This window comes from Erythranthe guttata, chromosome 14 (assembly GCF_056151865.1).
Source record: "Erythranthe guttata isolate IM_541 chromosome 14, IM_541, whole genome shotgun sequence".
Lineage (NCBI taxonomy): Eukaryota > Viridiplantae > Streptophyta > Magnoliopsida > Lamiales > Phrymaceae > Erythranthe > Erythranthe guttata.
Window position 1 is genome coordinate 11,409,351 of NC_142546.1, and position 21,317 is coordinate 11,430,667.

Genomic DNA, 21,317 nt, shown 5'->3' on the forward strand with positions numbered 1-21,317 from the left:
TGGTTACTCTCTTCGTTTGACTGGTTTTCGTAGTTGCCTCTTCCTCTTCCTCCAAAACTTCCACGACCACGACTTCTTCCTCTCCCTCGACCTCGGCCTCTTTCATAGTTCTGCCTTGCACCATCTCCAAAGGAAATTTTGGCTTTGAGTGCTTGCTCTAGAGGTTCCTCTTGCTTTTTCAAAAATCTTTCTTCATGGGCTTGAAGAGAACCCATTAATTGATCAACCGTCATTTCGCTAAGGTCTTTAGATTCTTCAATAGCGCACACCACATAATCGAACTTTGAAGTTAATGAACGAAGGATTTTCTCGATTACCTTGACGTCTTCGAGTGTTTCACCATATCGTTTTAATTGATTCACAATGGCCAACACCCTGGAACAATAATCCGAAACTGATTCGGATTCCGCCATACGCAAAGCTTCATAATTTCCACGAAGTGATTGAAGCCGAACCTTTTTTACTTTGTCGGCTCCTTGGAGAGAGGTCTGCAAAATCTCCCAAGCTTCCTTTGCGGTGTCGGCATTAGCCACTTTCTCGAACATCGATTCATCTAAGCATTGATGAATGAGGGTGAGGGCTTGTTGATCCTTCTTCTTGGACTTCGCTAATGCTTCCTTCTCGACGGCACTCAAAGTTGTTTCATTTTGTGGTTGAACGAAACCTCTATCTACGATTTCCCACACATCTTGTGCACCAAGTATAGCCTTCAGACGCAAGCACCAATTTTCATAATTTTCTTTGGTGAGACGGGGAAATTGAAATGAATACAACCCATTACTTGCCATTTCTTATAAGAATAAAATAATGGCTCTGATACCACTTTGTTGGAAGAAAGAATAATAAAGTAGAAAGAAGACAAAACTTTTAGAAGAGAATATGCAACTCACGTTTTTTCATTCCACATGCAGGGGTATTTATACCCACTAATAATGACCCTTGATTATCTAGTTACATGTATTTCTCCATGACTCTTCAACATCATACATGAATATTAAATTAATAAAATACATGAACTAATAAAATGCATGAATTACCACACTAGTTAGATTAATGTACTAATTTATTTCAAATTATTAATCAACAATTAAACATTCATTATATATTCGTTGACTTTAATTTTGTGAGCAAATATCAACATAGAATTCCCATAGTCTGCATGGAAATCATTTAGCTTAATTATAAATTTTTGTATCCAGCTTTGGATACTTAAACATTGAAGATAGAGTAACTTGTAAAAATACAACACAATGATGCCGAGACACAACTCTTAATCCATCATTCTTTTCCTCGGTCTCATAAAAAAAAATTATAAATAAAAAAATATAAAGGATAGGAAAGCGATGATTATCTTACAACATTCTATCGATCTATCGTAAACCGTCACAAAGCCCATTCCTAATCTAACTGATATTAGAAGTAGGAGTCAAAAGAAACGAACGGTAAAGCTTACGAAAGTCGGAACATGATAAGAGCATTGTTCTTCTGCAATCTTCGATTCCATTTTTAATCAACTTTTTTTCTTTCTGAATTAAGATACGTGCAGTATTTTCCAAACTTCTTCTGTACGATTTCATGTAGTTCAATGATCGAATATATTCATGATGCTGGACATACATAGTCCCGTAACAAAGTTAATGAAGTAAGCATTCTAATTTATTGAACAGAAAAAAAAAGAGACTAATGAACCGAAGAGAAACTTTCCACTAACGACAATCCCTTATTTCACTACGCCACTATAATAAATTATAACTTCTCACTAACAACAATCTTAATTATTATTTACTGGTGGAGTTATTGAGTGCGTAGGAGGTAAAACGAAGGAAGTTAATTTAGAAAGAAAAAAATTGTCGAACATATAAAATAACAATACTATATATATATATATATATATATATATATATATATATATATATATATATATATATATATATATATATATATATATATATATATATATATATATATATACACTACGTGGAAATTGTGATGGAATACTCAAAGCAAGTAATGAGCTTAGGAATCACATTGTTCAACCTTCTCTCTGAATCACTTGGTCTCAATCGGATCACCTAACCGACATAGATTGTGCACAAACACTTGCACTTTTCGGACATTACTACCTCTCGTGCCCACAGCCTGAACTCATATTAGGTACGGTGAAACATTCGGACTATGGTTTCTTGAGAATTCTTCAAAACAATTTAGGTGGTCTTTAAGTCCTTCATCAGAATCAATGGGTGGATATTCCTCCAAAACAAGATGCTTTAGTTGTTAATGTTGGACATCTTCTTCAGGCATGCATTTTTTTATTGAATTCTAATCTATATTTTTTGTTTGCGGTTTTTTTTTCTTCAGCTGATATCGAATGATATATTGAAGAGTGTGGAGCACCGAGCCCGGGCTAGCCGGTTAGGTCCAAGAATATCGGTGGCTTGCTTCTTTGGGAGAGATACTTTGGGTGGGAGCACGAGGGTGTACCGATCTATTGAAGAGCTTCTAGCGGAGGATAATCCGCCAAAGTATCGCGGAGTAACGATGAAAGAATATACTAGTTATGTTCGTGCCAGGGGGTGAATGGCACTTTTTTGAGAGTTTAAAGCTTTAGATATTATACAATGATATGAACTCAATAGGAATATATGTCAAGATGCTTGTAATAGAAACGAATTCAAGAAATTACTCTAAAATTGTTAAAACAAACTTAATATTTTATATAGAGATTTATTATGTTTCGAATATCGCTGAAATACTTTAGGCGTGGTAACACTTATATAGGCAAATTAAGTAATTGAAATGGGATTTATTATAGAACTAGAAGTTATAAAAAGAAATTGTAACGCAGGATCTTCGGTCGCCAAGTTTAAATCTTGAAATGAAGCAAAGGGGAAACCCCATCAAGGCCTTTGGTGAATGAGTACGTAACGTACTCCTCTACCGTTGTTTCTCTGTATTTTGGAGGATTATCTTTCGATAGCAACTCCTTTATTGGTCCATAAATCTTCGACGATGGCATCATAGAAGTGCTAAAGAAACACGCCACCGACATTCTTGGACCTTTCCGATTTGCTAGAACTCTGTGCTCCACACTTTTGAACTTGTCGTTTGAAATAAGCTGAAAAACAGATCACTACAACTTAGTACATATGTTATATTATGGTATGTCTTAAAATGACAAACACCTTTCTGGAATAAGGTTAAATTACAAAAATACCCCTTTCATTTGCGAATTTGTCTTTACCCCTCAAAGTAACGGTCAAATCTAAAGTTTTAACAAAAACGGTGAGATGTCTTAATTACCTATGAATGAAAAATAAAAATAGTCAAAACAACCCCTGGAAGTATGTTTAAATTACGAAAGTCTCTTTTGTGTTTGCAAAATTACATTAACCCTTCAAACTAACCATACGTCACAAACTTTAATTGAAATCACGAAATATATAAATTGCTATTGGAAACAAAATAGCCGGAAAAAAATTGAAATGTCTAAAATACCCTCATATGTTTCTAAAGAAAATGGTTTCCTTAATTAACTAATTATTAATTTGTTTTTTAGCAACGCAAAAACTACCACAGAAGATAGAAGTGAATCTACAAACCTGTAGCAGATCTCCAATATTAATCACAAGAGCACCATGCACAGGTGGAATATCAATCCACATATTATCGAGAAAAACTTGGAGGCCTCCGATTTGGTCTTGTAAGAGAACGGTGAGGAAGCCATCGTCAGTGTGCTTGCTTGCACCCAAAGTCAGCTCTGGCTGTGGGCACGCTGGATAGTAATGGCCCAAGAATGTCAGCCCATCGGTACAGCCCATTTCAAAGAGCCGACTTGATTCAAGCCCGAGTGCCTCCGAAAGTAAACCGAATAGCCGAATACCCAAGCTCATTACATGTCTTGAATACTCTATTTGTATATCTCTGCATAATTAATAAATGTGGTGAAAATATTGGGATCTCTCTCTGTTTATGGCTTTATGCAATACAACTACTACGGATTTATTGCATGTAGCACCCTGTGTTTACTCTATTTGTAGAAAATCAAAAAAACTATCGCCCCTATGATTTAGAGTGTATTTGGCTATACTTATTTTAAACAACATAAGTTGTACACTTGAATAAGTTGTTACGTCTTATTTTTAGAATAATTTTGGATAATAAGCATATAAGTTATTTTTTACTGATCATAAAATCTTAATAAAAAGGTAAGCACTCCAACAAATACTCTTTTTTCTTTTTTTTCTTATTCATTTTTTTTTTTTTTTTTTCTTTTTTTTTTAAGTTTTTAAGATTGTTTGAAGAGAAAAATATCAAACAAATTTGAATAGCTTATAAGCATAGCCAAACACTCTCTTAATTGTATTAGCAAAACGATCCCATAAAAACGAACCAATTAGGGGGTTGTGTGCTAAAAAATGCATCATATATTCGTTATAACACAAAGGTACTGAATGCAATAAACTTCAAATTAAATCCACCACAATAACTCGAAAAAAGTTGTTCAATATAAGAGGTAGTAGTGATTTGAAATCCATTGCACGATGAATTTATCTTCACAAATTCAATCTATTTGGTGTGTTGTGGATTCGATATTGGTATTATCTCCAAATCCTTCAATCCAGATGCAAATTCGATGGATTTGAAATTATTAAGCGTACGTAGGTACCTGCACGAAGCGGGCAATTCTTCGGGCTTAGGAGGATTTGGAGCCATATAGGAGAAGAAAGTATCTCTCCAATTAGCTGCAGGTGCACTGTACAAATCAAAGTTGCTGTTGTAGACAAACTTTCTCGTCACATCGCGCGTGTAATACAACTTCTTCGCCCCTGCGTCTAGCTCGTTGAATCTGCGGATCCCACAAAGCATCTCCTCCAATACACAGACAGGAATCCCATGATTCACCACCTGGAAAAACCCATATTTCTCCGATGCATGTCTGATTTTTTCAACACTCTCCTTTTGATCAACGCCTTGTCCAAGATCAATAACTGGAATATCGAAATTCGCTCTTGTGTTGGTGGAATATTCTTTGGGGAGATGGAATATTCTAGGGATCTTTTCGACTCCCGAGTCGACTAGGCCTTTTACGCCGGCTTTTGTTTCGTCGAAAGATTTTAATTCTTCTGCACGATTGTATTTAGTTTCTCTCACTATCTCCATTCTTCTCTATGATGAAGTTCAGAGAGAGAGAGAGAGAGAGAGAGGGGATAACATCTAAACGCTGGCATTCAAATTAGGCAACTCTTTTGACTTTTGAAGTGAAGCAGAATGCACCACAAAGATAAACCATTCAATCTTCAATTTGAGGTCCCTTTCTTGACTTTTATGTCTTATAAAAATTCAAATTGATCATCATCGGCCGGTCCCTACAATAGACTTATTTGACAAAATATATAGGATAAATTACGGTCACACCTTGAAGTAAGGTCAAATTACGAAAAAACTCATTTTTTGGGTAATAATAACCAACCATCAACTATCAATCTTCTTAAACGTCGACTCTTGCGGTGTCAAATTTAGTGAAATCTACTGGATTATGTGGAACATTCATTGGTTTGTACCTGTTTTACTCCATTCGAGCTCCACATTTTAAAACAAAAAGATGATAAGATGTGTCTCTTGGCTTGTAAATATCAAATAGTTGTGTATTATAAACTGCATTTCTGCACAAAACGAGTACAAACTTGAGAATATTCCACATAATCTAGAAGATTATATTGAATTTGATACCATAAATGTGGACGTGTAAAAGAAATTCATAATTGAGGAATGATTGTAATTATTCAAACAAGAGGGGGTTTTAATTTGACCTGAGAGTTGCCGTAATTTACCATAATAATACTGATATCACAAGTGTAATTTTCAGGAAAAAAACAAAATAAGAACTTTTTGAAGTATTTTCGTAAATTAAATTTGGATCGAAAATCAAAATTTTATCTGCATTCTAATTCCATCCAAAAAACAAAATCCAAAAAAAGAAAATCATAACTTTTGAAATTCGGAAAAGAAAATATGGTTCCAAAATAAAAAAAATATTCGCATAAGAATTGACGCAATTCAAAAATTCCGTCTCAATCTACACTTCTAATTTGCACAATTTTATAAGCAGCCAATTCCTTTGTTAACAAAAAAACATATGTAGAAGTCCTTCGAAACAATATCAAATTAGCACCTCCGAAGCAAAAATAATAATATTAATCAAGGCCAAATCCCACTTCTTGCTTAAAATAATTTCGGCAGTGTAATTGAAATTTCAAGAATTTTGAAATGTACTTCGTCCCCAAACTAGTGTTTTCAGTTAGATGTGAACAGACAAGTGACGGAGGTGACTATATGTGTTTGAAATTGAACTTTCGACGTGTATTTTGTTCACTTTGGAACAACGGGGACCAAAAGTGGAATAATGTGAAACATGAGGGATGAACAATGTAATTCTCTCAAATACCAGTATTGGCATTAATATCACTATTAGCATTAGTATTAATATTAGCATGAGTTTTGAAAATGACATGGATCCATTCATATTTTTCATTTAAACCACAACTCTAATACCAATTTGATGGAGTAATGAATAGTTTTTTACTCATGGAGGTATATTTTTCATTAGAGATTTCAACTCGAAGCAAAATGAAGATAATATATTGACAAGAATGTTAAACCTTAAGGGCATCTCCGACTCCAACTATGATAGCTTTGGAGAGCTGAAAATTAAAAATTAGTATTTTAACTCTTGTAAATAGAAAAAACTCCTCTCCAAATGGTAAATTATATTTTATCTCACATGGTAAAAGATGAGAGAGGAATGCTACATATAGTAAAAGAAAAATATTAAGATAATAGGTTTATAGTGGCAAAAAGTATGAAGTTGAAATAATTGATATTTAAGACATAACAAAATATAATAGAATGGTAAATTATACATAATATGATTGGAGTAAACGAGTTGTTAAAACACTATTCATTAGCTAAAACGGATTTAACATTCCATCTTTTACCAATGAACATTGGAGATGCTCTAAGGAAACAATGGGATGTTTGGGAATGTTTCTGGTGAGATTTTCTAGTTTTCGAAATTTCTGATGGAAAAAATGAATATTGGTTATTTTGTAGGAAATGAGAATGTGTTTGGATAAAGTAATTAAATTTTAATAAGGAGAGATAAATGGGATGAGAGAGTGAATGTCGATTTTAATGATGGAGAGGAATTTGAGGAGATAGAGTGTGGATATTAATGAGAAGAGAGAGTAAACACGGCCACATGCCCGAAGCCCGCCCCGCCTCGTTGACCCGCACCCGTCAACGTATGGCTCGGTTTCGGGCCCCTCTTTTCAGGCTTCGGCAGGAGTTTAAACTCAGGACAATTGGAAGGAACATATAGTAATTACCACTAGGCCAAACAATATGATTGATTAAAATCTGACAATAAATTAATATAATATAAATATTCAGTTTGCATCTCTCGAAGTTCTCGTCCTTAGGGGTAGAGATGGATAAGGTGGAATCATTCCAACAGGTGGGGGAGGCTAGCTAGGACCTCCTTCCTCGTAACGGGATGGCGAATTATTAACCCTTCGGTTACCTTTTTTCATGACACATGTGGGGGTCGATTTCCCACAGACGGCGTTAAAATGATGCTGCTCGAGTACACTCACGAAGTAAATCAGGAAAGTAGCGTCTCTTACTACATGTCCAAGGTGAACGTGAGGTTTCAATCTGAATGTCAAGCGATAGACCTCGTGCAAAGTAGAAATCTATGCTCCAACCTACAAAACAGAGGCGAACACTAGGTGACTCGCTGAGGTTGGCCCAACGATTAACCTCCGACGGTCAAGTCAGTGGGAATATTCTCTGTAGGTAGAAAACTCTCTAAATTGCAAAGAAATAGAACTTACCTCAAATGAATAGTAATCTCTTATATTTATAGCAATTAGCAAGGTTGTAAAAAGTGGTAATCGGGTTCTAGTCGGTTAGGCATCGACTCACGATTAATCGGTGCGGCGGTGATAAATCGAAAATAAATCGGTTTTTAAAATTTAATATAATATATTTCTAAATATTATTTATAAATACTCCATATATAAATAGATATTTAAACATAGTTACATCTCCATCATGTATATATCCTAATAACATAATAAAAGTTTAATAATCATAAGATCATAATACATAAATATCCTTATAAAATATAAATAAAAAAGGGCAAATTACGGCCACCCCCCTGAGGTATGGTCAAATTACGAAAAAACCCCTCTTGTTTGGGTAATTACAGCCACCCCCCTCCTTTTAAATATTTTTACGTAAAATTTATGTAATTCGGTTATTTACCGAACCAAATCGTATATTTAGTTCGGTAAACGGTATGAAATGTTGGCGTACCGAAATTTTGGTTCGGTTTTACCGAATTAACATCCCTAAATTTACCTCTTGAGGGGTCTTTTTGTAAGATAAATACATAGTTGAGGGGGGTGGCTGTAATTACCCAAACAGGAGGAGGGTTTTCGTAATTTCACCATAGCTCAGGGGGGTGGCCGTAATTGGCCCATAAAAAAAACAAATTTTTTGAATTTACATTTATTCTTGAACATTCCTGGCATACATCATTAGTTCTTTAACAATAACAATTAACATAAACAAAATAAGGCATAAACTCATATTTTCTTTTATTAAAATCCATCTTTTATTTTGAATTATAAAAAAAAAAAAAAAAAAAAAAAACCGATTTTTGCCACCGAGTTTGACCCGCCTTAAAGGTTTGACCGCCTAAAACCGCCTCACAGGCAAAAAACCGATTTTTCAAACATTTACACTAAAATCGTAAAGGTTTTGGACCGCCTCCGCCTCGGATACCGATTAATCGGCCGATTTTTAGAACATTGATTTATAGTAGTCTCTTATAGGCTTCTCATTTAATGGGCTTCATTAGTGACTTTTGATTTCAATAACCCATATACATATCAAGTTAACTCTAATAGACCAAATTAATTACACATATGGATTATTTACTAAAATAATCCATGGTAATTAAAATTAGGTCTTAAAGATTACATTAACTGTATATATGGTTTATTTACAGTAATCAATGTAATATTTATAAATAGACCTCATGGGTGGAATTAATATACATACGCATATGAGTGAGGGATTATTTGGTGTATTGAGCTTAGTTTGAGGGGTTTTTGGTAATTTAAGAAAAGAAAAATGATGAGGCATGAAAAGGAGAAAATTAGAATAAGAATAAAAACGATAACTAAAAAAGAAGAAGAAGATTGGATAGAAACATTGAGATACATATATATACATACCACTGGACACACACACACAGTAATATAACAATAGGTGTTGAAACGAAACGAAACGATGTCGTCGGCCACCATTATCGATGGGAAAGCTATCGCCCAAACAATCCGATCCGAAATTGCCGTCGAAGTTCAACGTCTCTCCCAAACATACAACAAGGTTTGTAGTTATCTGTTGATTGATTGATTGATTGATTGATTGAATGAATGATAAAAGGGATTTTGGAATGTGGATAAAATTCAATAAATTCAGGTGCCGGGTCTAGCAGTGGTAATAGTGGGGAAAAGGAAGGATTCACAGAGCTATGTGGGTATGAAAAGGAAGGCTTGTGCTGAACTCGGTATTAAGTCTTTCGATATTGACCTTCCTGAGGATGTCTCCCAATCTGACTTGATTACCAAACTCCACCAATTGAATGCCAATCCTGATGTTCATGGTTCGTTCTTCTCATTTCCATTATCCTCAGATGTTCATCATTTATTAATTTGACATATTTCCCTTTAATTCTTACAAAATAAAGCTTTAGATTTATGCTAGCAATGCAAAATTCTGAATTAAATTCATCATAAACAAAATGGAATTGCAATCAGAGAGTTGGAATATTTGGCCCATTTCTACTATTATCATTTATATGCCTAATAGGAACTAAACACATTTTGTTAAGGGTTATCAGATCCTTGACGACAGGTGGAATTTGATCAACCAAAACATTCAATACAATTTTGTAGATTTAATAGACGGGGGTTGATTATTCTTGGTAATAAGAATAATGTTGCTGTGCTGTATGTTGTTTGTGCTGATATAATTGTGTTAAGAAAATCTTTCCATTATGTTCTGTTTTGTTGGACGTAGGCTGGGATTAATATATTAGCCAGTAACTCTTCTTAGGGTAACCACATGCTTTATACGTACAATGTTCTACGTTGTGCTCTATAAATAAATATGTATAAAATAGGGAAATTAATTTTTGGTGCAGGTATACTGGTACAGCTTCCGTTGCCTAAACATATAAATGAAGAGAAAATTCTAACAGAAATATCCCTGGAAAAGGATGTTGATGGATTTCATCCATTAAACATTGGCAAATTGGCAATGAAAGGCAGAGATCCTCTTTTTGTCCCTTGCACCCCAAAGGTAACTAACATATTCATTGATTTGAACAGGCTTTATTTATTAATTAATTAATGAAAACCGTTCCCTTGTTGTCGAAACAGGGTTGCCTCGAGCTTTTATCAAGAAGTGGTATTAGTGTTAAGGGAAAGAATGCGGTTGTGGTGGGTCGAAGTAATATAGTTGGTTTACCAGTGTCTTTGCTCCTTCTCAAGGCAGATGCTACTGTTACTGTAGTTCATTCACACACAAAGGAACCGGAGACCATCATTCGTAATGCTGACATCATTATTGCTGCTGCAGGACAAGCAAAAATGGTAACATTAACATACATATATGTATAATGATTGCATAGTATTGAAATATTGACGTAAATTTCAGATAAAAGGAAGCTGGATAAAAGCGGGTGCTGCAGTAATTGATGTAGGAACAAATGCTGTGGATGATCCGAGTAAGAAATCAGGATACAGGCTGGTTGGGGATGTGGATTTTGAAGAAGCAAGTAAGGTAGCTGGATGGATCACTCCAGTTCCTGGTGGTGTGGGACCCATGACTGTTGCTATGCTACTAAAGAATACTTTGGATGGAGCTAAGAGAGTCATTGAACATTCATGATTCATCTTTTTTCTTAATTATATCAAAACCTTATTAACATCTATCTCTATTGGTGTTCGTCGTCGTTTACCATTATTATGTTTAGTTTCGCTTGTTGCCATTGTAATGCTGAAAATATAGAATGACGGATTTTGATGCTTCTTGTTTGTCATTGAGGTTGTATTATCCGGGGAAACAAAAACTATTATTATTAGTATTTATGTCGTAACTAAGTGTTTCTGAGTTTCTGCTTAGTATTACTGCTTTTGTGAGACATGGTAGTTATGGAAATGGCTTCTGAATATTTTCTGGGCTGTCACCTTTAATCAGGTCCTTTGAGTTGCAACAAAGTTTTCTGAGCATTTTGAATTTCCCATTTCTTAAAAAATCCCATTGTCATTATTAAATTAATTAGATATTAAGTATATTCTTCATCGAATTAGATCGACGATCTAGCACCGACGGAATGAATCTCTGTTCTGTTTACTGAATCACGTAAAATTTTACCCAACTCCATCTTTTGGAATGAAATGTATAAACTAGTGAATGGAGGAATAATGAAAATTTTCTACTTAAATTGGAGGTTGGGACATATCAACGTAGAAAGGAATTTATAAAACAATCCTAGAAACATAATTCTCTTAGAGCCCGTTTGGAAGGACGGATTTGGGCTAGGACGGATTTTAAATCCACTGCCCAAATCCATTACGTCGTTTGGGCCGCAACTTAAATCAGTGGATTTCAAATACCTCTAAAAATCGATGGATTTGAGCCCATTTTTTAATGGATTTCAAATCCTCCCACAAACCTAGTCATTTGAAATCCACCCATCGTGACTTGTCTTAGCAGCCTTCAAAAATTAGGGATTTCTTCAATCATTGATCTTCTAGCTAGGGAATTAGCAGGGAATATTCCTCTTCAACGGCGGTGCTCGACGGTGGTGCTCGGCGGTGGTGCTCGACGGTGGTGCTCGGCAGCGGTGCTCGACGGCGGTGAGATGCCCCTAGACCCTCTCTTGGACGGGTAGTCTACCTCGACTCCAACCTCGTCCTCGTCGACGACATCGCGAAAGTCGCGACAACGCCGCTCCCGAACGGGGCCGTGCTGGCGGCGCCGGAGTACTGCAACGCCAACTTCACGCCGACGTTCTGGTCCAGCCCTTCTCTCTCTCTAACCTTCGCCAACAGAAAACCCTGCTACTTCAACACGTGGGTTATGGTGATCGATCTTCAGAGATGGAGGGCCGAAGATTACACCACCAAGATTGTCGAGTGGATGGAGCTTCAGAAGAGGATGAGGATTTACGAGCTGGGCTCTTTGCCACCATTCTTGCTCGTGTTCGCCGGAAACATAGCTCCGGTTGATCACCGGTGAACCAGCACGGACTCGGCGGCGATAACTTCCGTGGCCTCTGCCGTGATTTGCACCCCGGTCCGGTGAGCCTGTGGCATTGGAGTGGGAAGGGGAAGCCGTGGGCCCGGCTCGACTCGAACCGGCCCTGCCTGCTCGAGATATATATATATATATATATATATATATATATATATATATATATATATATATATATATATATATATATATATATATATATATATATATTATTTTTATTTTTATATAGTGTTATTATTTAATGAAATTTAACTGATATTTCTCAGAAGTTCAATAATTGCAATATCACATTTGTATGATATGAAAATATTTGTAAAACTAATTAAAGAATTTAAATCCACTGCTCTTTAGCCAAACAGTGAATTTGATTTGAAATCCTTTGTATAAATCTTCATGTATCCAAATAGGTGATTTTAAATTGTATGGATTTCAAATCCAAGGTATTTTAAATCCAAGGTATTTCAAATCCATTCGTTTGGAATCCTCCAATCCAAACAGGACCTTACACTTATTAAGGTCATAGGTTTTTGTATAGAAATAGTAAAACAAAAATAAAATTATTAAAATTATAGTCAACGAGAAGTCATAAAAACAGTAAATGTAAATCGATATCAAACATAAAAAAGAATGTCGAGTAAAATACCTAAAACACTCGTACAAAACTATCACAAAAATAATTGATGGCTTTCGAAGAACAAATATAATGTGAAATAGGTACGGTACAGTTGAATAACTTAACATACTCCTAACCATATCCATAAGAGTACGACTACGACGTTCAGCAACTCCATTCTACTATGTTGTTCTAGGCATTGTGTATTGAGCACAAATATCACGCTTTTCTAAGAATTTAGCAAATGGGCCAGGATTTTGGCCCGACTCATCATATCTACCATAGTATTCCCCACCCCGATCTGATCGTATAACTTTAATCTTTCTATCTAATTGTCTCTCGACTTCCGTAACAAATACCTCTAGCATATCAACATCTTGAGATTTTTCATGAATTAGATAGAGATAACCATAACGAGATAGATCATCAATGAAGGTGATAAAATACTTTTCTCCACTAAAACATGGAATATGTAGTTAGCAGATATCTGTATGGATTAACTCAAGAAGCTCTTTACTTCTTGTGGCACTTTTTTTATTGTATTTGGTTTGCTTGCCCTTAATGCAATCCACACAAACTTGAAAATCAGTAAAGTCTAGATTTTTCAAAATTCCAGTTATTACCAATCTTTCGATTCTTTCCTTGGAGATATGCCCCAAACGTTTATGCCACAAGATAGAAGAATTTTCGTTATTTAGGCTTCACTTTACGCCAACTTCTGAATGAGTGGTTAATAATGATTGCTGAAACTCATGATTCAAAGATATTTTATATAAACTATCACATAAAATATTGGAACCAATTATTATAGAATTAAACATAAAACTGAGTTTTCCACAACCAATTAAAGCTGAATAACCACAAACATCCAATTTTGACAAAGAAACCAAATTCCTAGAAAATGAAGGTACATAAAAAGTGTTTTCAAGATCCATCTTGTGACCCGTCCTTAATATGAGGCGATAAGTGCCATCAAACGCCACTTTAGATTTGAGACGGTTCCCATATAGATGTACTTTTCACTTTCCTCTGGTTTCTGATTTGTAAGGAATCCCTGTAATGAATTTGTGATATGAGGTGTGGCACAGAATCAAGTCACCAAGTGGAAGAAGGAACTTCAATAAGATTTTATTTATAACATACAAAAGAAAGATGAATACCTTTCTTTTCGAACCAAGCCTTACGTTTCTCAAAATCCTTCTTTACGTGTCCCTTTTTGTTACAAAAGTAACAGGCGGCAACAACAATCCTTCCATGACCCTGAGTACTTTCACCAGGTTCATATCTTTTGTTTGGTGCTAATTTCTTTCCACTCTTCACAAATTTCCCTTTCTTCTTCATATTTCCATGAGTTACAGCCAATGCAAAGTGATTTTCTTATTGCTTTAATCTCACTTCCTCTTGAATAAACATACTAGTCAGCTCATTCAAATTCCACTTGTCTTTTTTAGTATTATAGTGGATTTTGAATGGGCCGAACTTTGATGGAAGTGAATTAAGGATAAATTGCACAAGGAAGGACTCTTCCACTTTCATGCCAAGAGCTCCAAGTTTGGCAGCCTTATCAGTCATATTTAGGATGTGTTCCTGAATTCCCTTATCACCATCATATTTCATGGTAGTCAATTCAGCCATGAGTGTCCCTGCTAACGACTTGTCCGCTAATTTAAAGCGTTCTTTAATAGCCGTTAACAGTTCCATAACATTGTCAACCTCGGGAAGAGAAGTCTTAATATTATTAGCAACGGGCATTCTAATAATTAAGCATAAGACTAAGCCTATTGGACTTGGTCCAGGCTTCAATTAGGCTAACTTCTTCCTGACTGTCAGCATTCATTAATTCTCCAGGTTTTTCAGTAAGCAATGCTAGGTTCAAATCCATAACACCCAATGTGAATTGAATTTGTTCATACCATTCGGAGACATTTGACCCATTGAGAGTCTTAATACCAGAAGCATGCGAGTACAACGAAGTAGGAATAGCAACTGAAATAAATTTAGCAGAATATAATAAGGTAAGGATGAAAGGATGCTCACATAAGACCTTGAGTCAAATAAGATGAACTATCCATATCACTAGAAGTTCTCTTTTGGGTGAAATATAGTATACCTATTGTTCACTCTATGTTGGTGTACATAATCTTTTATAACACCTAAGTAGGGTCTAACATAATTTATCTCACTCGTCAATTAGTCATATTACCTTATAGGTAAACAATTCTAATTGCTAAGTAATACAAATTATGATACCCTACCCAGTTCATAATTAATTAAAATCGACTATCCTTTGAGCTAGTATTAATTTCTTAATTATAACTGCAATTTGAGAATATTATAATTTTTAATATCATCTAAATGATTAAACCTTCATATAGTCTTATATTTATAAGATTTTACTAATCTAGGTCACTGGCAACTACACAATTTGTAAATTTCATAAATATAAAACTAATAATATTATCGTTATTTTGTTTGAGTGATGAAATACTCACAGAATACATATAATTCATGTAGTGCATATTAAAATACTGCATGAAATTATAGAGTAATCAAAATGAATATGCACAGAATAAGCACTCACAGATCATGTATGTACATCTCATTAAAACATGAGGCATGTAATACTTCATTTCTATTATAATGATGACCTTTGATTTCAAATAGGTACACACAAACAGTATAAACTCTGAAAACTAAATGACCTTTACGTCAATCAGTTTTTTTTTTGAATATCACGTGTGTGTGTGTGCAGTTCAATGTCCAGAGATAATTCATACAATATGCATATACAAATCCATGCATTGATATAATAATAAATATTAAATAAAAAAAATATACACTAGTCAAGTAACTCAGATAAAGATCTCTGACACATTCGTCAAAACATCAATTCGTGGGAAATTTGTGTTTTGCAGAAGAGTACCCACAAATAATAATCCAATTCGTCAAAACAGATTATAAATATCAAAACACAAATACCAATCATAATCGCAATTCAATTTTATGATATCATAAAACCGTATTATTGTCATATAACAAATTTTGAGTTGTAAGATGAATTCATTTCAAAACTAGATGCGCTGAATAATTAAAAATTCATATGGGTATCCTCTAAAAAATCAAAATATTTTTTTAACTTGACAGTTGTGTGCTGCTTACTCACAAGGAAAATTGAGTATGAGACCATCTCCAATGAAAACTGGTAACGAATTCCCATTATTTTTACAACGAATTACATGAGATATTTGTGAACCTTGTGGACCATTTCGTTATTTCATGATCCTAAAGATTCATCGTTTAGATGGTCACATGTAAGTTTAGTATCAACACGATTGCTTGTATTAAATTTCTTGTTCAAATTATAAGATTGAGAGCTCAATTTTCCGATTATTCCATAAAATTGAGAGCTCAGTTCTTGACTATGTCGGTGAATTTACATCTCAATCATTTGATTATTACTTCATGTCAAATAATATTGATGCTGAACATTCAGTTGCGCTTGTGCACACTCACAATCGACTTGCAGAGTCCTTTATTAAAAGGTTGCAACTGATAGCTAGACTATTACTATTAGGGTCTAATTCACCTACTTCTATTTGGAGACATGTAATATTACATGTTGCTTCATTGGTCTTAATTCGATCAAGTTCATTTGAATAATATTCACTGTTGCAACTTGTTTCTAGCCAACAACCGGACATTTCTCGTTAGAAGAAATGATTGTGCGATTTTTGTTCCTATTTTTCCACCTCAAAGAACAAAAATGGGTCCACAAGGATGTTTGGAGAATTTTTATTGGTTTTGATTCCTCGTCTTTAATTAGATACATTGAGCTAGAAACGGCCACGTGTCGGGTCTGACCCGGAACCGACCCGAGTTTGCATGGATTGGTTTTGGGTCTTGTTTTTGCAGACCCGAGACCCGACGGGTCGACCCGAGGACCCGTCGGGTCCACCCGAATTATTTTTTTTATTTTTAAATTGAATTATAACGGCTATAAAACGAACCCTGACCGGACCCAAATCGGACCCGACCCATACCTAGTCCAAAATTTCAATTTTGTTTTTTTTTTTTTCAATTTTCAACGGCTATTTTCTCGGGTCAATCCGGACCCGGTCTGACATAATTCAAATTATTAAATTTTTTTTTTCAACGGCCAAGATCATATGATCGTTTGAGATGGAGGCCAGGATTCGTCGCATTAAACCCGACAAGAACTCGGCTGGACGAATTTCAAAAAAAATTCCTTTTTTTACCTATAAATACCCCGCCGTCCCCCCCCCCACACACACACACACACATCGGCTCCATTTTTTCACCAATTCACTCACATATATCTCTACTCTCTCAATACTCAAATATCAAGTGTTTTCTACTCTCGGTTAAATTTGCAAGAATTCTCGATCTTCTCTCCGGTTTTCAATTTTCGTTTTTCTTTTGGTTACTCTGAAAAAAATATCTTCAAGTGATAATCGTGGAAAGGGAAAATGCGTAATCCCTCCTAAATTGGACTAGGATTGTTCCGATAATTGGCAACACCAATCAATTCCCCAACTCGAATCGCACACTATAGATTCTCGGAATGTACTTATTAGTGGTGGTGGTGATGATGATGATGATGATCCGACCAAGGTACCGCCTCCTAGCCGAGCGACCGGAGTGCCACCTAGGCCAAGGCGATCGAGGGCCCCTAGGCCATCTCCTGCGCCATGTTCTACGCCGTCTCAATCATCACTCGGTGGATAATCCCAAATGAATGATACGGAAGCAAAGTCCGAAATGCATCGTGTCCATTTTACTAGAGCGGTTCTGGAGGACGGGAGCATACAAGCGTTTTGCAATTATTGCAAGGTATTTGTCTACTTTTTGCACGCCTTTTATTTTTGTTTTTAATTATTTGTGTATTTTATTTAGCAAGTGTATTAATAGTTTTTTTAATATATAGGGTGCACCTAAATCATACACTTGGAAAAAAGGGCGAACCTTTCATAAGCATTTGATGACCAAACATCCGACGGAATTCGACCACGACCAAACTCAAACACCGATACGATTTAATTCTTCACATGGAGGTATCGATTCTCAACTTTTTAAATTTTCAAAAAAAAGTAGAAAGAGAAGAATAGACTAGAGTTCTTGCAGTAGCATCACTTTCATTTAGTTTTGCTGATAATGAGTGTCTTATAGATTGTTTTTAAAAAAATGTATGGGCCTAATTGTTCTCGTCAACCAAAAACTACATCTACTCGATCTACAAAAAACGGGGTTAATCGCATGAAACTTGTATCAGTACAAGAATTTCTTATGATAAATAACAAAGCTTCTATTTGTTCTGATATTTGGAGTGATCATTGGGATCGTAATGACTATATGGGTGTGACATGTCATTGGATTAATCGTGCTTCGAAACTTGAAAACAAAATAATTTGTTTTCCTATTATAAATAGTGGTCATACTGCATCTGAAATTGCACAAGAACTTCTTTATGGTTAGATTCATACTTATTACCATAAAGAGTTTTTTCAATTTCATTCAATAATGCAAGTGCCAATACGTCTTCTATCCCCGATCTTGTAGATGCATGTAAGCCAGCATATGGGGATTTTTTTTATATTAGGTGCACATAGGGGTGTGAACGAGCTGATCTCGAGTTTATTTTGTCGAGCTCGAGTTCGTCGAGTTTTTTTTTTTGCTAGAGCTCGAGCTCGTGTCCATTTTGTTGAGCTCGAGCCCAAACTCATTTTTTTAAAATATTTTTTAAATTATTATTTTATTATTTTTAAAAATTAATTTAAAAAATTACAAAATAAACAATAAATTGTATTTATATATATTTTTTTAATATTTTATTTTTATTTATTTATATAATATTATACATTATTATACATTATTTAAATACAAAATACTATATAAGAAATAACAAATAAGGCTCGCGAGCCGGCTCGTGAGCTCACGAACAACTTAAAACAAGCTCGAGCTCGGCTTGTCAGAACACGAGCTCGAGCTCGAAAAACTCGAGTCCGAGTTCGAGCTTTTTTTGAGCTGGCTCATCGAGCTCACGAGTCGGCTCGACTTGTTTACCACCCCGAGGTGCATATATCATATTTTGAATTGATGTGTGCAAAATGATTTACGAATTTTAGCAACATATATTAATTACTAAACGTAGATCATGTATTCAATACATATGGCGACACAAGTCGGTTACCAGACAATGGTGGCAGTTTTGTCAAACTCACCACATGCATCCAGTTAGATTTAACAGAGATACTCCAACTCATTGGAACTCAACATATAGATTTTTAAAACAAACTTTTGCATATAAAGATTTAATATGTCTATTTTTTAACTCGGAATTTCCTCAGGCTGAAATTTATATTTTACCCTCTGAATGGGATACATGCTTTCAAATATGTGATGTTTTAAAGATTTTTTCCGAAAATTCTGATTTATTATCTGGTACTGATTATCCTAGTGTTCATTTAGTTGTTTATCAGTTATGCAATATTGTCGGTGTTATTAACAAAGCTATGCAAATTGAAATTTTAGTTCGTCTGAATGAATTAAGAAAAAGATCTGCCAATATTATATGAATATTCCTGAGTTATATTTGATTGCTATTATTTTAGATCCTAGAATTATGCTTGACTTGTTACCTGATATGCTACAAAAATATTTCGAGAATTTGTCTAGGAATATATCATTGCTTGATTGCTCCCCAATTCCTAACGTACCGAATTTTGTTAGCAATTCAACTGCATTATTAAATGAACTTTATGATGAATATGCTAGTAATATGTCTGGAACATCTAATGTTCCAAATAACGATCCTGCTCCAGTATCGAATACATCTACTATATTGGCGGCCCAACGTTCATTGCATGAGCACTTCAAGCTCATAAGGTCCATGTCCTCAAGTTCCAATCAACGATTGGAACTTGGAAGTTATTTAACCATTAGATTTGATTCCACATAAAGTACAAATTTTGACACACTAGCGCGGTGGAAGTGAAAGGGGATGTTTGGTTATGTTTCTAATGGTATTTTCTAATTTTCACAATTTCTAATGAAAAAAGTAGATGTATTGGTTTTTGTGTAGAAAATTAAAATATGTATGGATGAAGTAATTTTTTTTGTTTTATATAGGTTGTGTATTTTCTATACGAAAGTACGTGCAATAGTAGAATATATATGATTGGATATGATTCTGATGGTAGTTATTATTATTATTATTATTATTATTATTATTATTATTATTATTATTATTATTATTATTATTATTATTATTATTATTATTATCATTATTATTATTATTATTATTATTATTATTATTATTATTATTATTATTATTATTATTATTATTATTATTATTATTATTATTATTATTATTATTATTATTATTATTATTATTATTATTATTATTATTATTATTATTATTATTATTATTATTATTATTATTATTATTATTATTATTATTATTATTATTATTATTATTATTATTATTATTATTATTATTATTATTATTATTATTATTATTATTATTATTATTATTATTATTATGTTAAAAGAGAGAGAGGGATGGAGTTATTAATGTGGATGTAAATGGGAGGGGAGAGAGAATGTAGATTTTAATGAGGGGAGAGGAATTGTAGGAGAGAAAGTGTGAATATTAATGAGCAGAGAGAGTATAGATATTAGAGCATCCACATGGGGCTCTTCAAATTCACCCTCCAAACTATGGGGTCCACATGCCACATATCCACATTTATCCTCCTTAACTACTCTCTAAGACCTAAGTCCCACTTATACACTCTCCAAATTATTTTTTACTCCAATGGATACATTTTGGTACTCGCTAAAATAGCTCTCTAAATATTAAATTATAATAAAATTTGCATTATTAACATTAAAAAGTAAATTAAAAAAAATTCAAAATTTATATATTTTAATTAATAAATTATATATAACTCTTGATTAATTTCAATTATAAATCATGCTATCTTATCTAATATTTTATAATGTTTAATTATTTTATGAGTTCCATTAGTTTGTTTATTTTTATATACATAAATTAATTTTTAAAACTTGATTTCATTTTATTAAATCATTACAAATTTTATTAAAATTATCATATATTTAGTACACTGATTGACAAAGCTTGTTATTTAATTATTATTATTATTTAAAGTAATATAAATGAAAATAAATAAGTATATTAAAAAAATGAGATGGGAACACGTGGTCCCACCATTTGCTTGTTAAACCACTGCTAACTGTGGCGAGGCATTTAGCAATTCTCTAAATTTGGAGAGTC

The 21,317-nt window shown here is 34.1% G+C and overlaps 3 protein-coding genes and 1 pseudogene across 3 annotated transcripts; 2 read left to right on the plus strand and 2 right to left on the minus strand.

The window, feature by feature from the left end:
* Positions 1 to 2,694: 2,694 nt before the first annotated feature.
* On the minus strand, positions 2,695 to 5,299 carry LOC105952510 (1-aminocyclopropane-1-carboxylate oxidase homolog 1). Its single transcript, XM_012976071.2, has 3 exons — positions 4,667 to 5,299; positions 3,600 to 3,921; positions 2,695 to 3,115 (listed from the first exon to the last, which is right to left on the minus strand). Exons 1-3 carry the CDS (start codon positions 5,158 to 5,160, stop codon positions 2,864 to 2,866), a joined length of 1,068 nt encoding a protein of 355 aa, XP_012831525.2. The 5' UTR covers positions 5,161 to 5,299; the 3' UTR covers positions 2,695 to 2,863.
* Positions 5,300 to 9,242: 3,943 nt separating this feature from the next.
* Positions 9,243 to 11,234, plus strand: LOC105952511 (Amino acid dehydrogenase family protein). The gene is made up of 6 exons (XM_088813299.1): positions 9,243 to 9,456; positions 9,550 to 9,733; positions 10,274 to 10,431; positions 10,512 to 10,724; positions 10,789 to 11,028; positions 11,152 to 11,234. The coding sequence occupies exons 1-5, from the start codon at positions 9,358 to 9,360 to the stop codon at positions 11,020 to 11,022; spliced, it is 888 nt and encodes a 295-aa protein (XP_088669425.1). The 5' UTR covers positions 9,243 to 9,357; the 3' UTR covers positions 11,023 to 11,028; positions 11,152 to 11,234.
* LOC148765187 (putative galacturonosyltransferase-like 2 pseudogene) lies at positions 11,144 to 12,512 on the plus strand (annotated as a pseudogene).
* Positions 12,513 to 14,380: 1,868 nt separating this feature from the next.
* Positions 14,381 to 15,075, minus strand: LOC105952491 (uncharacterized). Its single transcript, XM_012976052.1, has 3 exons — positions 15,048 to 15,075; positions 14,817 to 14,989; positions 14,381 to 14,731 (listed from the first exon to the last, which is right to left on the minus strand). The coding sequence occupies exons 1-3, from the start codon at positions 15,073 to 15,075 to the stop codon at positions 14,381 to 14,383; spliced, it is 552 nt and encodes a 183-aa protein (XP_012831506.1).
* Positions 15,076 to 21,317: the final 6,242 nt, after the last annotated feature.

Coding starts and splice junctions, on each gene's coding strand:
- LOC105952511 (XM_088813299.1), top strand. CDS start 9,358: ATGTCGTCGGCCACCATTATCGATGGGAAAGCTATCGCCCAAACAATC. Junction 9,457..9,549: donor TCTCCCAAACATACAACAAG/GTTTGTAGTTAT, acceptor CAATAAATTCAG/GTGCCGGGTCTAGCAGTGGT. Junction 10,432..10,511: donor TTGTCCCTTGCACCCCAAAG/GTAACTAACATA, acceptor TTGTCGAAACAG/GGTTGCCTCGAGCTTTTATC.
- LOC105952510 (XM_012976071.2), bottom strand. CDS start 5,160: ATGGAGATAGTGAGAGAAACTAAATACAATCGTGCAGAAGAATTAAAA. Junction 3,922..4,666: donor GAATTGCCCGCTTCGTGCAG/GTACCTACGTAC, acceptor TTAATTATGCAG/AGATATACAAATAGAGTATT. Junction 3,116..3,599: donor ATATTGGAGATCTGCTACAG/GTTTGTAGATTC, acceptor TCTGTTTTTCAG/CTTATTTCAAACGACAAGTT.
- LOC105952491 (XM_012976052.1), bottom strand. CDS start 15,075: ATGGATAGTTCATCTTATTTGACTCAAG. Junction 14,990..15,047: donor TTCATCTTATTTGACTCAAG/GTCTTATGTGAG, acceptor AATTTATTTCAG/TTGCTATTCCTACTTCGTTG. Junction 14,732..14,816: donor ATGCTGACAGTCAGGAAGAA/GTTAGCCTAATT, acceptor AATAATATTAAG/ACTTCTCTTCCCGAGGTTGA.